This window comes from Enoplosus armatus, chromosome 4 (assembly GCF_043641665.1).
Source record: "Enoplosus armatus isolate fEnoArm2 chromosome 4, fEnoArm2.hap1, whole genome shotgun sequence".
NCBI classification, from domain to species: Eukaryota; Metazoa; Chordata; class Actinopteri; order Centrarchiformes; family Enoplosidae; genus Enoplosus; species Enoplosus armatus.
Window position 1 is genome coordinate 21,082,406 of NC_092183.1, and position 13,643 is coordinate 21,096,048.

General features: G+C 42.8%; 1 protein-coding gene across 3 annotated transcripts in view; it reads left to right on the top strand.

The window, feature by feature from the left end:
* Positions 1–1,423: 1,423 nt before the first annotated feature.
* The window catches only part of dock5 (dedicator of cytokinesis 5), a 28,495-nt gene continuing 16,275 nt past the window's right edge, over positions 1,424–13,643 (top strand). For all 3 annotated transcript variants that reach the window (XM_070903615.1, XM_070903617.1, XM_070903616.1), the window contains exons 1-12: positions 1,424–1,567; positions 7,470–7,553; positions 7,792–7,832; positions 7,926–7,981; positions 8,258–8,354; positions 8,497–8,645; positions 8,758–8,893; positions 9,004–9,161; positions 9,604–9,685; positions 10,291–10,420; positions 11,115–11,187; positions 13,428–13,570. In XM_070903615.1, coding sequence (XP_070759716.1) covers positions 1,525–1,567; positions 7,470–7,553; positions 7,792–7,832; positions 7,926–7,981; positions 8,258–8,354; positions 8,497–8,645; positions 8,758–8,893; positions 9,004–9,161; positions 9,604–9,685; positions 10,291–10,420; positions 11,115–11,187; positions 13,428–13,570 — 1,192 coding nt within the window. In that variant the 5' untranslated portion in view covers positions 1,424–1,524. The remainder of the gene's footprint in view (positions 1,568–7,469; positions 7,554–7,791; positions 7,833–7,925; positions 7,982–8,257; positions 8,355–8,496; positions 8,646–8,757; positions 8,894–9,003; positions 9,162–9,603; positions 9,686–10,290; positions 10,421–11,114; positions 11,188–13,427; positions 13,571–13,643) is intronic.

Genomic DNA, 13,643 nt, shown 5'->3' on the forward strand with positions numbered 1-13,643 from the left:
AATAATCATGTGTAACAGCTCAAGTCATAACCTTGGAAATTCTACCTATAGCTGAGAAATACATCTCCAAGGCCTGATTTTCAGGATGAGCTCAGTCAATGTGCTCGAATCCTTTAGCTGTGTAAGGTTTGTTAAACATACAGTGGTTTTGAAGAAAAGACAACGATTGTTCATCGCAGATGCACACTTCTGTGTAACTTCGCTTTAGTATGTTGTGGTGTACAAAGACAACAGTTCAGAAATGTTATTATGTGAGGGCATTATTCTTTAAATTTATGTTTTCCTGATTATAGTTCTGGCCGGCAAAAAGCCTCTTTGTCCTTTGCAAAATAATAAGATTCAATAGCCTAATAGCTTTCAATCAGGCTGTTTTGTGCTGTGTTGGTACTAATTCACCACAAGCTGTGTTTTAAAGAAGCCACATCACAATAGATGTGTGTGTGTGTGTGTGGGGGGGGGGGGGTTGGACATCACCCTGTCAAAGGGAACAACAAAAACATTGGATGGCTGAGCATTATTGACAGCACCATTTGGCTGGCCAGAGGCAGCAGGGGAAAAACACACACACACACACACTATGGGCAAACAAAAGGCTAAGTGGGCTACCAGATCTCAGCCAGCAGCTGTAAATTACTTTGCTGGGCAGGGAAGGAGGGTGGTGAGCGTTGGCCATGCTGAAATGACATTTAAATTAAAGCCAGTGGCCTCATTGATGGACAAGTTCAACCCCACTGTGCTTTTTTTTTTTTTCCAAACAATGAATTGTGCTGCTTGTATGAAATGAAGTCTGCACAGTTCATTCAAACGCAGCCTTATGTGAGCGTATGCACATGACCGTGTCCAAGGTCTCGTCCGTCTCCATGCTCACTCAGAATACACTCGGCCTCCTTTGAATCAGTGAGCGTGAGTGAGCAGCATGGACTTCTCATTTTAAATTAAAAAAAAAAACCAACAACCTGCTGATTATTTATTCATGCCACATCAGTGATTCTGTAACTCTGGTTTCCATTAATTATTCCCCTCTTTTGATTGTCAGATTTTGCGCCGGTGGTTCGAAAAACTTTAGTGCCGACACCAGGAGTCCTTGGAGCAGAACGAGGGACAGTGCTCATTAATAATTTCCCTGAATCCAATTGGAGTCCATTTGTGGAGTTATGAGGAATTGTTACAGTTTATCGACTGACTCATGTCTGGGGGACATGCTTCCTGGAGACAAACCCGAGATGAGAGGAGTGTGTGTGTGTGTGTGTGTGTGTGTGGTGTCTGGGTTGTTGTTGTGGGGGTAGTCCGGGAGGCTCACGGTTCACGCCTCTCCTCTCTTCTCCCAGCCGTGTGTGTGTCTGTCTGTGTGTGTGTGTGTCTGTCTGTGTGTGTGTGTGCGCCCTCCTCTCCCCTCCCCGTTTACAAGTCATGATGGCGGAACTGTAGACTTCGGGACGAGCAGGAGTGCGACCGCCCGTCCTCGTTCAGTAATTGTACATAGATATTTATTTATTCTGCCAGCTTCACGTCTTCCACCCCGCAATGACCCGTTGGATTCCTACTAAAAAAGAGAAGTACGGAGTCGGTAAGTCCTCAAACGCAGCTGCGTGTGTTTTGCTAAGTGGAAAGCTCGCCGAGTGAACTCAGCAAGTCAACTAACTTCTGGGGGAAAGTTGGGGAAAGTTAGTTTCTGGCGACTTTTGTTGTCTTCTGTCGGGTTGAAACGCTGTAGCCCAGCTGGGTTCCACTGACCTTTCCTTTTTTTGCGCCAGGGAACTCGCTGTTTGCCCTCCTCGTTGTCCCAGGGGCTCTGGACATTTAATAGACGTAGTGAGACATTTGCTCTTATAACTGTCCGTAATAGGTGGTGAGGGAAAATGGAAGAGAGCCAAGAGTTCAATGAGCATACCAGTCGTTCTTGTGCTTAATCTCAGTGAGCTGACTTGTTGCAGTTTAAGCGAATTTAACTGAATCCTCGTTTTTGCTGGAAGGTCCCCTGAAGCCCCCTCAAGGACCCCTGTAGGGCCCCACATGGGAGCCACTGCTGTGACTGTGTTGTATGCATGTCAGATCAGAGAATGTCATTTGCATAGACTTGCTCACTTGCTGACACAGACCGAACTGTGTCTGTCTTCTGAGGCTATATCTTCCTTACAACTTTTTATAGTTTTGCCATTTTTCTATTTGGGCTGAAATAAGGTGTGGCCTCTGTCACATTTATGTGTGTGTGTGTGTGTGTGTGTGTGTTTGTGTTTGTGTCCTGTTATCAGGTAGTCCTCCACGCCCTTTGGGCACATCAGCACAACTAGCAGGGTTACTGCAATGGCTTTATTGCCAGCGCAGGTCGGCAGGTCATTGGTTAGCGGACTGACTCACCACAGAATCTGTGCTTAAAGCTACAGACACTTTTACAGACCGTGTTTCCTGGTGTGCAGCAGATGTGTTACACCCTGCATGTGGGGGATAGTGAATACAGTGTACTCTTATGTGTGAATCAGAGCCCAGGGCTTAAAATACCCCGGCTATCTGCTCTCACCTGGATCCTCTCGCTGACTCTATCCCAGGATTTAAAGCAGGTGTTCTTTGCTCTGTCGTGACTAAACACCCTTTTAGCCCACTGATTCAGGTGGGTATGGAGTGCTCTGCAGCACAAACACCCCCTCTCTTGGTTATATGTGACCTTGTTTTAGAAGTTGATGTTGAGGAATGTTTTGTGCTAATCCTTTTAGATCCCAGTATGGCATTCAAAACTGTTGCCCTGCATGATTGTGTAGACTGTGCCATTCTCCTGGCATTCGCCTCAGAAACAGGGCAGGAGTCAGTAACGCTGTACTTAATCCTTAAAATGCCAAGAGACCCTGTACAAGGTCTTAATTTTTAATCCGATTAGTCAACTCAGACTGTACCCAAATACAGGCAACTACATTTTGGGATGAAACAAGAGATCGCAGGGTTTCTGATAATATCAGTGGTATCTTGCTAGTTTACAGGGAAATGTGGATAATATGGGGCTTAAGATATCACAATCTTTAATGGTGAATTTGTGACACCATCATAATAGGATGGCTTCCTAATTTTTACATCCTGAAGAGAAGCACTGCACTAGAGTCTCAAATGCAGCATTGAAAGAAGGACATGCACTCGTGCGCTCCCTGGTTAGTTTAATTTATGGCATCTATGTCTTTTTACATTATTTGCATCCACAATGACATCCCCAGGCTTTATTAGGTGTCAGGGCAAGGTCTCCTTAATGAGCAATCATGTAAATGCTTACATGGATTTTTAATAAAACCCCAGATAGAGCTGGCCATTTTTATTGTCAGCTTACATGAACAACATTCCACATTTGTGGCCAACTGATTCCCTCGTCGAATAACTGCATTCCAGGTGAGGGGGGAACTCCACTTTTTACACATCAAAGTCTGTTTACAGGTCTTGTGGAGTACTACTGCATGTGAAAAAAGTTGTGTAAAGCCTTTCAGTGGCTCCAGAGGTAGCTGCGTGAAATATCATGAACTACAAGACTACAAGATTGAAAATGCAAAAATGAATGAAATGAAATGAAAAAGGAGTTAGAAAGAAGTGAGTTTACCAGACCTTTGTAGCCCTCTTGTCATTGAAGCTTGAGTCTCTGTCCGAACTGGTGGCAGTTGAGTTGCATCGTGGGTAATGTCGGCGCCAGGATTTCACATTCTTTCATTCGTTCTGCTGCATCGATTTTGATCCTTTTTTAAAAACTGTACATTGTGCGTCCCACCATGTTATGGGAGAGCAATGCTAAATCGGTGGCGCACTCTTTAAATATTTTTTTCCCTTTGTGTCTGATAGGATTATTCCACAAACAATTCAATACACTACTTGAAAATCCATAAACGCAGATCTGCTTCTACTCCTTCATTGAAAAGTCCATATCTTTGAATATTCAAATATGTTCCATTTAAAAAGTTAAACAGCTGGATGCAAGATGTCTCCTACTTCACTGTTGAGTACACTCTCGGTGTATGTTCAATGGAGGCGTCAGGTGTCCACATCGCACCTGAGTAAGCTGCATGTTGGGCCATGATTGGCTTCCAAGTAACAATAAGCAAAACACATTTTTGAGTGGAGGGGGACTTTAATATATAATTGTTATAATTACTACATCTGATCCATCGCAGCAGACCCCTGGAGTTTACATGCTGTGTGTTTGTTTATTTATATATATATATATATATATATGTAGTATAATAATGATTATAATGCCTTACAATTGCTTACAAGCAACACTCCTGCTGCCTGTAATCACCTCGAGTTTTCTTCAGGGAGCTGCCATTCAAGCCACTGAAGTCATAAAGACTGAGTTATGCCTGCTTTGACTGTGGTTGTGTGGAAAGGATGTCTCAGCCACAACTTGCGCTTTGCAATATTATGCAATGAATAACAAACAAGTTTCCTCAAAATGATGAACAGCTTAAAGCTGTATTCTCTGCAGGTGTTACACGCTGCGTGGGCATCTTATTTGCAAAACAAACGTAAAGCTGTTGAGATTTTCAGCCTCCGTAGATCACAATCGATGCGTCCCTGTTTTCCCGTCTTGCAATGTCAAACCTGATTGCTGCCGGTGAGATAAGTGTTGACCTTGTTCTCCTCTGATGGACTGACCAGATGGTTGGTCACTCGTGACTTTTTTAAACTCAGACATAATTTGAGAGTTATTCTTTATGAACCTGGAGGAAGAAATTCAGATAAGGCAATTGTAATTTTCTTTCTGTTAAAAGTTGCAGCAGGGGTTTTTAACCAGAATTAAAAGATGAGCCCACACTGGTCTAATGTGATCCTTTTTTGCACTATTAGCTTTGAACTTGAGAATTAACTTTCTGATTTATGGATAACCTATAAGGACTTATTAACTGGAGCACATTTTTAAGAACTGCAGATCGTTTCTGGCTGTCTAGACAGTAGAAGAAGGCAAAAGGCTTTTCCACCGAGGCCTTTATGTTTTGAAACGTCCTGCCTGAGGAGAATTGGCTCAGAAACAAACTTTAATAGACTTGCCTTTACCTAATGGCTCTTTGTACTTCTGCATACTTTGGTATCACTTGAAATTAGAGTTATAGAGATATATGATACTGAATGGTAGCTTACTGAAGACCTTTTACAAATTCACAACATGAATCGTCATTTATTTAACACCTCTGTCTTCCATTGATTTTAAACTATAATACTACTGTTTTATTATGATTATTTACATGTTTTCTATAGATTAGTCTGTAAAATGTTTTGCTTACAAGCTCTGCTGTGCAAGTGAAAGTTATGGTTGTCATTTTTGTTAAATCAGAGTCTGTTTGTGCAGCATGGCTTATGTCTGCCCCATTACTGCCGTTATTATTTCATTTCTTTCATACTGAGAATCAGAATGAACTCAGTGGACCTATTTTTCTGTACAATTGTGTGTTCAAGGATTGGTTGCTAGACTGTATCTTGCATGATTTTCTTTTCGCTTGTTTTATTTGTTTGTGAGTTACATCATGGCCGTAACTTGGAGTAGTTGTTGTTTATGTTTGGCTTTCACACACAGTCCGTGGTGAGAACAATAGATTCTCATCGAATTGTGTTAAGTTTGATGAGCTGCCAGCAGCTGCTCAAACAGTTCAGCCGGGCTGTTCTTTAATTGTTGGCTAATCCACTCATATGATAAATCATTTAGGGTGAATCAGGCTCACTTTGATTTAGAATGAGTATGCGCGTCAACTTGAACCTACACTGACGGAGGTTTTATTGGAATTTACAGCAGCAGCCACAGCCTCAGTATTTCAGGTTTAAGAGGAAGGCAGTGCATCTCAGATTTGTACAGATGAGCTGTGCTGCCAAGGCCCAGACTGTTGCCTTTAGTTTAGACAGTGTGGCATCACAACACGCTCAACTGGGTTCCTGCCATTGGCGCATTGCCATGCTGTTGCCATGCCCGGACACTGTGTCAAGTTGGTGAATGGACCATTGTCACTCTCGGCATGACCAGAGGCAGATGTCATTTCTTCAGCGCACGTTTCATTCGATATTTTTCAGGCTGCACAAATAATTTCCTGGTGAAAACAAACTCTCATCTTGAGAATTCACACTACATCACTAACTTCTCTTTGAATGAAACAACACAATATGTTGCCATGTTAGCTCTGAAGGCCTGAACCCTCTGCTTATATGTGAGGAAATTCAGAAGGGGAAAAGTGTCCTTGGCACTACAGTGTCTCTGAACCCGTCTAGGTTTCAGTGTTTGTTTTCCTCACGGGAAGACGTCGTTCGCATGAACCTGTGCAGGTGATATCCTGACACAGCCGGCATGGGTCTAACTTAAAATTTTAAGAGCCCATGGGCTGGTTACACAAACACAGTCATAGACTACAAACTGATTCCCTGTGGAGTTGTCTGTTGGGGAAAATGTGTTTTCTGTAAAGCTAGAAAAGTCAATCAGTTAGGCGGAAGTCTCGGAGAGAGAAGGGTAGTCACATTCAGTCAAGTCAAGATTTGGTATTCAGACTGAGGTGTGATAAGCTGAGCCAGTTGAAGCGTGCTGTGAAATCTAGCCTCTAGCAACAAGCATTATCACCATGCAAGTCAGGGCAGAGCTCTGCTCATAGTTCCTCTATCTCACTATGAGAAAGAGTGGCTGCGCGCTGTTGCTGCTCCCTCAAGTCATGACAAAGACCTTTGCTACAGTATTGTTTACCAAGGTTTCTCTTTTGCAACGTCTGCCTGGTTTTGTGTGCGTGTACGTCCGTGCATCTGCCTGTGATTTGCGCGCGCAGACGTATTCTTGTGTGATCCCTCCCATACGTGTCCTGGTTAGAGAGTTACAAAGGAAAGACAGGAGTCGCCTCCAGGAAAGCTGTTAGGTTAATAAACTGAGTGTGGGGAAGGGCAGGGCTCGCAGGTGAGCCAGCTGGCAGAAACACAACCTGACTATTGACCAAAGGCTGCATTGGTATGACGATATCACAACTGTGGAGGATGTGATGCTATCGCTCTGCGCCTCACTTTTGACGCTGAAGCTACCTGCTGCAGCACAGTCCCATTTACTGGAACGTTAAACACAGCCTCGGGGCATCTGTTTCAATTAAGAATCGTCAAATGCTTTAAAAGTTTGAGTCACAGTTCTGCTGCACAAACACACAAGCCGGCTGTTAGAAAAGAGCAGTAAAATGAGGAATAAATCAAAGATCAAGATCCTCTATGCTTGCGATGCCAAGTTCTGTGACAAGGAGGGTGAATTGGTTTCTTTTTCCTGGGAGAAACTAAAAACCTCTGATCCAGAACTTTTTTTAAAAGCAGACTTGCTCCTCTGTGCAATGAGTGATAGAAAAGGGATTTGGGGTTTTCTCTTAATCCACTGGACCTTGAGGAGGAACAAAACTCGTCAGTCAAACTGTCGGGCAAAGTCTTTTCTTTGTTAACAGTTTTTTATTGAATGTTGTGTGTTTCTCATAATGAGACGGTCCCGTTTCGTCCTTCAGCAATCTACAATTATGATCCCAGCGGAGAGCAGGAGCTGTGTCTTCAGGTGGGGGACACGGTGCACATACTTGAGAAATTGGAAGGTGAGTGAGCCTGAATGCACAACAGGCCCCGACGTGTCCCTCTTTTCCTTCTCTAAAGCATGCTGGCACAGGAACTTAAATGAAATGTTAAACTAACCGGCGCTCAATATGCCACGCATAATAATGCAAATAAGTCTACCACAATGTCCTGACAGGGTGGGCTGTCATCACTCCTGTCTCCTGTCCACTGCCTCTCCCTCACTGTAACATCTTTCTCTATCAATTTATATTTCCTCAGGCTGGTATAGGGGCTACGCGCTACGCAAGAAATCACACAAGGTAATGGCGTCATTAGCAGTCCTGTAGCCTATGCTGTGGTGTGTTTGTGTGTGTGTGTGTGTGTATATTGATATTACCTCATTGTTTCCTCAGGGAATATTCCCAGCGTCCTACATCCACTTAAAGGAGGCCACGGTTGAGGGAACAGGGTGAGATCACATATCAGTAAACATATCATCGTGATGATAATCCACTTTGCTTTTGGTTTGCCGCTTTGCCATGTCATTTTCCAATAACATAGCAGTGCACTTGCAATTATCATAAGTGAGGATTCAGTAATGCTTTTCCTGGCTGTGTAGAGGAAACCATCCCAACTATTTATCATGTATAGAAATGCACTTGAGTCCGTCCAAATGATATGACCTGATCTGTGAGTGATGAGCCACTTTTCCAATATCTTATTATTCTCTTCTTGTGGCTGGTAGCCAGCAGGAAATAATTATTCCAGCAGATTTACCCCTGGTGCTGGAGCTCGGGGCTACTCTGAGGGAATGGGCACAGATATGGCACAAGCTCTACGTGGTATGTGTAGACTGCCTCTCTCTTATCAGGCTCTCTGTTTCCTGTACACCCCTCTGATTCGCACAACTTTGGCTCATTTTTGCTTTTGTTTCATCCCTCTGAAGGATGTATTGTTATAAGTGTAGACATGTTTATCTGACAGGCGAACAAGACAGCCCTGTTCAGGGGGGTTCAGCAGATGGCCTACAGCCTCATCGAATATCGATCTCAGATAGTGTCGGGAACGCTGCCTAAGGATGACCTTGTGGAGCTCAGAAAGAAAGTCACCGCAAAGATTGATTATGGAAACCGGTATGAAGCCTTATTGTACTGCAATGAAATGCCTTGTGACATAAACACCATTGTAAAGTTTTATTTGCTCTGTAAACTCGACTGATGCTGTTTGATTCTCTGCGCTGCCCAGGATTCTGGGTTTGGACCTGGTGGTGCGAGATGAAGCAGGAAACACGCTGGATCCTGACTGGACCAGTACGGTCAGTCTGTTCCGAGCACACGAGATCGCTTCCCGCAGTGTCGATGACAGGATACAAGAAGAGAAGGCACGATACTGATTTGTCCACACAGTCACTTTTCTTTTCCGTAGTAGCTGTCCATTTCAAATAACACCTGTGTCCATGTACTGCCCGGGCGGGGCCTTTCTTTCCTGCAGACGCGGCTACAAAACCTGGAAATGAGGCGACAGACCCTGTTCAGTACAGTGCACACCTACAGTCTACTCATGAACCTGAAGAACTTTGTCTGCAACATTGGAGAAGATGCTGAGCTGCTCATGTCTCTGTATGACCCCGACCAGTCTGAATTCATCAGGTTTGCTCCTCACTTTTCTCTTAATTCCACACTTAAGTATCGAGCTGAGGTTACTCGTCAATTTGGGCTCAATAAATCTTGTCAGGTAATTTCAGTTGCAAGCAGCAAGTCGTTTAAGTCATTGTTATTGTAGGTTTTGTTGCGTTGCTCCAAAAAATGTCAAACTCTTTTGAAGAGTCGCAGGCCACAGAATCACATTTTTGAACCCAGCAAACAGAAAATATTTAGCAAGTCAAAATGTCCACCATGTGAAAGGTCCATAGGGATCAACAGACGTTTACATTGTCACTATTCAAAATGTGCAAGCGTTGTTGAATTTTCTTGACACTTTGATCAGATAAAACAGATAAAATAATGCAGAGTTTTTACATTAGTTACACTTTTCTATTTCTCCCGATGCCTCTGACAATGTGAAATCTGATTCTTCTTCAAATTCATGCAGCGAGAACTTCCTGGTGCGCTGGGACAGTATGGGGATGCCTAAAGAAATTGAAAAACTCAACAACCTGCCAGCGCTATTCACGGTAACTGAATCCCAACCCACTGACTGCACTCCCTCTGCTTCGGATTTAAACCATCCAAACGCTGCCTGAAATCTGTGACAAAGAAGACAATTTGCTCCTGGATCGCTCCTAATTTACCACAAGTTTCACTGAATGCCTCACATTCACGGCACGTCTTTGAAAATTTGAATACATTTGCCTGCATTATTATGCTGCTGTTTATGCTAACGACACAGTCAGCAGTTCCCTGCAAACATGTCATTGTGTTAATCGGCGTGTGTGCCACCAGGAATTAGTGGTTCAGAATGTGACAAAACCACATTCATCAATGCAAAGAGCTGAAATTTTGTCGTTATATTTACTTCCTCAAAGCACACAAGTCAAGACTGCTTTGACTTAAAAAAAAAAAAAAACATCCATAGAAAAATAAACGGAAAGGTGATATGAGGGTTTTACTGCGTGCTTTCATCCTGTAATATTTGCCATCTGGTCTACAGCTCCGGCCGTATGAATGCACACAGTGACAGGCTGGTGATACAGACAGTCCTCTGCCTTTTATATGCAATGCACCTTAGCACTCAGTATGCCATAATAAATCATCTTTGTGGTTGTCCTTTTGCGTCCAGGATCTGAGCAGCAGTGACTTGATGAGGCAGCGACTCTTCCTGGTGTGTCAGATCATCAGAGTGGGCAGCATGGAGCTCAAAGAGGGCAAGAAACACACTGGAGGACTGAGGAGGCCGTTTGGTGTGGCGGGTGAGCTACTTTTCAAGTGCCTTAATATTTGTTTGAGCAATACAAAAGTCAATTCAACAAAAAATGTCTTTCCTCTCTGGTGCTTTAGTTGCTTGAATGGTTCTGTCGAGGTGTAAAAATGAAGGATCCATGTACTGAATGAAATGGGAACACCTGCTTCCTGACCTAGAAAATGCCTCCACTCTGCCTTGGCAAAGGAGTCGGTGGAAATTGGTTTAGCACCCGTCTTTTTGTTTTTGGCCAGATGATTAGTGGATTTGATGAGGAATGGTTTCCTCTGCTGTTCCAGCAAATGGACTGAAACCAGAGTCAGAAAGAACGTCTAACTCAGAAGTCACATTATTCTTAGCCAGGAAAAAAAAAAAAGAAAGGAAAAAACAAACACTTTAGGAAAAGAACTGGGTGGAATGAACAATTCAGAGGCATTAGCAAGCTGGAGATCAAGAACCCTCAATCTGTTTCACTATGCTGGCTGTCTGCCGTGCCAGGCAACAGGTGAGTGAGATCCAGCACCTGGCTCAGCTTCTGTTTTTAAAAGTAGAAAATACAGCAGAGTTATGGTGAGCAAATTAACTTTTAGAACTATAAAAACTCGGAAATTCCTATTTTGCTGTGGTTTTTGCAATAACTAAAAAAAATTGCACCGTCCATCCTTGACAGCAGCCTTACTGTGATGTTCCCTGTGTCATTGCAGTGATGGACGTCACAGATATCGCCCATGGCAAAACAGACGATGAGGATAAACAGCATTTCATCCCTTTTCAGCAGTGAGTCTTTTGGTGTTGTCACACTTCTTATGCTGTTAACAGGCTCATCCTTGTTTTCTAACATTACACCATTGAGCACAAATAATGGGAATGAATTTGAATAGGACGCGAGTTATATTTGCTTACTGTGTTCCATCACATCTTTTTCAAGGATGCAATTCAACTTTTCCTATGTCGCATTTCAAGGACAAATAAAAAAAAAAAAAAAAACTTTTTGCAACCCTGAGTGTTAGCTCTCACGGGGATCCTAGATGGAGGAGCTCCAAAAATATCTTGACTGATTCTTGACATCTAAACCAACATTTTGTTGGGTTTAACCTTTATTTGTCTCTTCTCGCTGTGTCACAGTTCACTGCGTGTTGTTGAAGAGGTACAGTCAAAAAAATATGTTTTTGTGGGATCGAGTAGTTATCAGGACTCATCAAATGTGTGGCTGCTTATTTTTGTCATTAAATGTCGGTTTTTAATTACATTTTTCAAGCGTAGTTTGCACACGTGATGTTTCCTAAGTAAACGTTTCCTGCAATTTTCTGCTCTTCAGTAAATGCTGGTTCTCTGAAGCCTCTTTCACACATAGTTCCCAGTAAATTACTGGGACAACATTTCAGTGATTTTCACTATTCACACGTACTTGTCTCTGCACACGACCCCATGCAGGAAATGTTCCTGAACATGTCAGGGACAGACTACATGTGTGAAAGGCGTTTAAATGTGTACCTCACAAAAGACAAATTGTAACATAGAACAACCTGTTAAGCTTTGCAGCCTCGACAAATGACTTTATTTTATTAACGCTGAGTGGCTTATTTGCCACTGGTAATCATGAACTGGATAATTACAAATTAATAACAAAAAGGTCACGCTAAATTAATTTTACAATGAACAATGGAAAATATTTTTCTATGACTGAAATAACAGAACACCGAATGCTGATTTTTCAGTCGCTTAAGCACATTTTCTGAAACAGCGCTCCCTAAACATTAAGTGCAATTACCACATCAATCCATACAGTCCACGCTAAAGACGCTAAATTGTCCAGTGACATTTTGATTCTGTATTATATTTCTCATTTAGACTCACAAACAGGAAGACACACCGTGAAGTCCAATATATCCTCGACAGCCAACTGAATGGTATTCATCAAAACTCAAATGCAATGCCAGTTTCAACAAATTGTCTACACTGTTAACCTCTAGTCACAGATTCCTCCTAGCAGTAATGCTAATATAGCATTGTACAGTACAGCAATCGATACAACAGGCCAATGCAAATCAGGAACTATCGTAAAAATGCTCCTGCCCGGCCACATTTCACCTACCTGACATCTGATATTTCCTCTTCCAACACACAAAATCCTTTTTGGCATTCCTTTTGACACCTTCCTCGATGTCTCTGCTGTGACGTCCACACAAGCAACATGTAGACTCTGTCCTCCCTCTGTCACTGACCGACCCACTGCAGTATACTTAAGACATATTCACTTCTGTATGAGCGACTTGTTGTTCCGCTGTGACGTGTGTGTCGTCCATATTCAGTAAGAGTTGTACAGAAAACTCTGTTTCACCCCATGTGGGATAAATATGTTTGAGTTGCACCTGTAAACTAATTTAGACAACGTGGTAAGTTGCACAAAAAAAATCAAATCAAGGTTTGACATTTTATCTACGGCACTGTCTAAACTAAGATGGTGAATGTTAGCATTTAGCTTAAAGTGCAACCCCAAGACAATACCAAATTATTGTGATGAATGAAACATTTCAGTTGGCCGAAATATTGTGCATGTGAGGATTTCCATAATGAGCATGTTGATGGACATGTCTGACGGTTTCACAGCTCATTAGAGAGGCCGTGTAATCCAATTTGGTCACCAAGACTTATTGATGCACCGCTGGATATTTGTACGTGTACAGTGCATTTGAATTCTGTATGAAAGCAACGAGAAGACGGTAATGACATGAGTTTTTACTGCTACTTTTTAAATAATAAACATAAATAAACACACACATATGAGTCTTGTAAAGTAGAGAGTGCAAACTCAGTGTAGTACTAGTACTTTGTTACTTTGCTCTGTGGTTGTCACTTGAGGTAAGTGGGGTGTCGAGAGGGATAATGTGCCTCTTGTCAAGAGATCCCCGAAGGCCTCACATTGCCTTTGCAGCTCCTCTGTCCATGTGTTTGTCACCTGTCAGAGATGCTGGCAGCTGATTTTTCTCTTACTCAACCCTATACTTCTCTCCCAGGATCGCCATGGAAACCTACATCCGTCAGAGGCAGCTCATCATGTCTCCGCTCATCCCGTCACGAGTCATAGGAGAGAACGAGCCGCTCACTGCTGTCTTCAACAAAGTCATTGCCACGCGGGAGGTCAATCACAAAGGCCAGGGTAATATGAAGTGCTCACAGACAGTGTGTCCCCCTGTGATTTCAGAGGGTCGCTCTAAATTGACCTTTTTGTT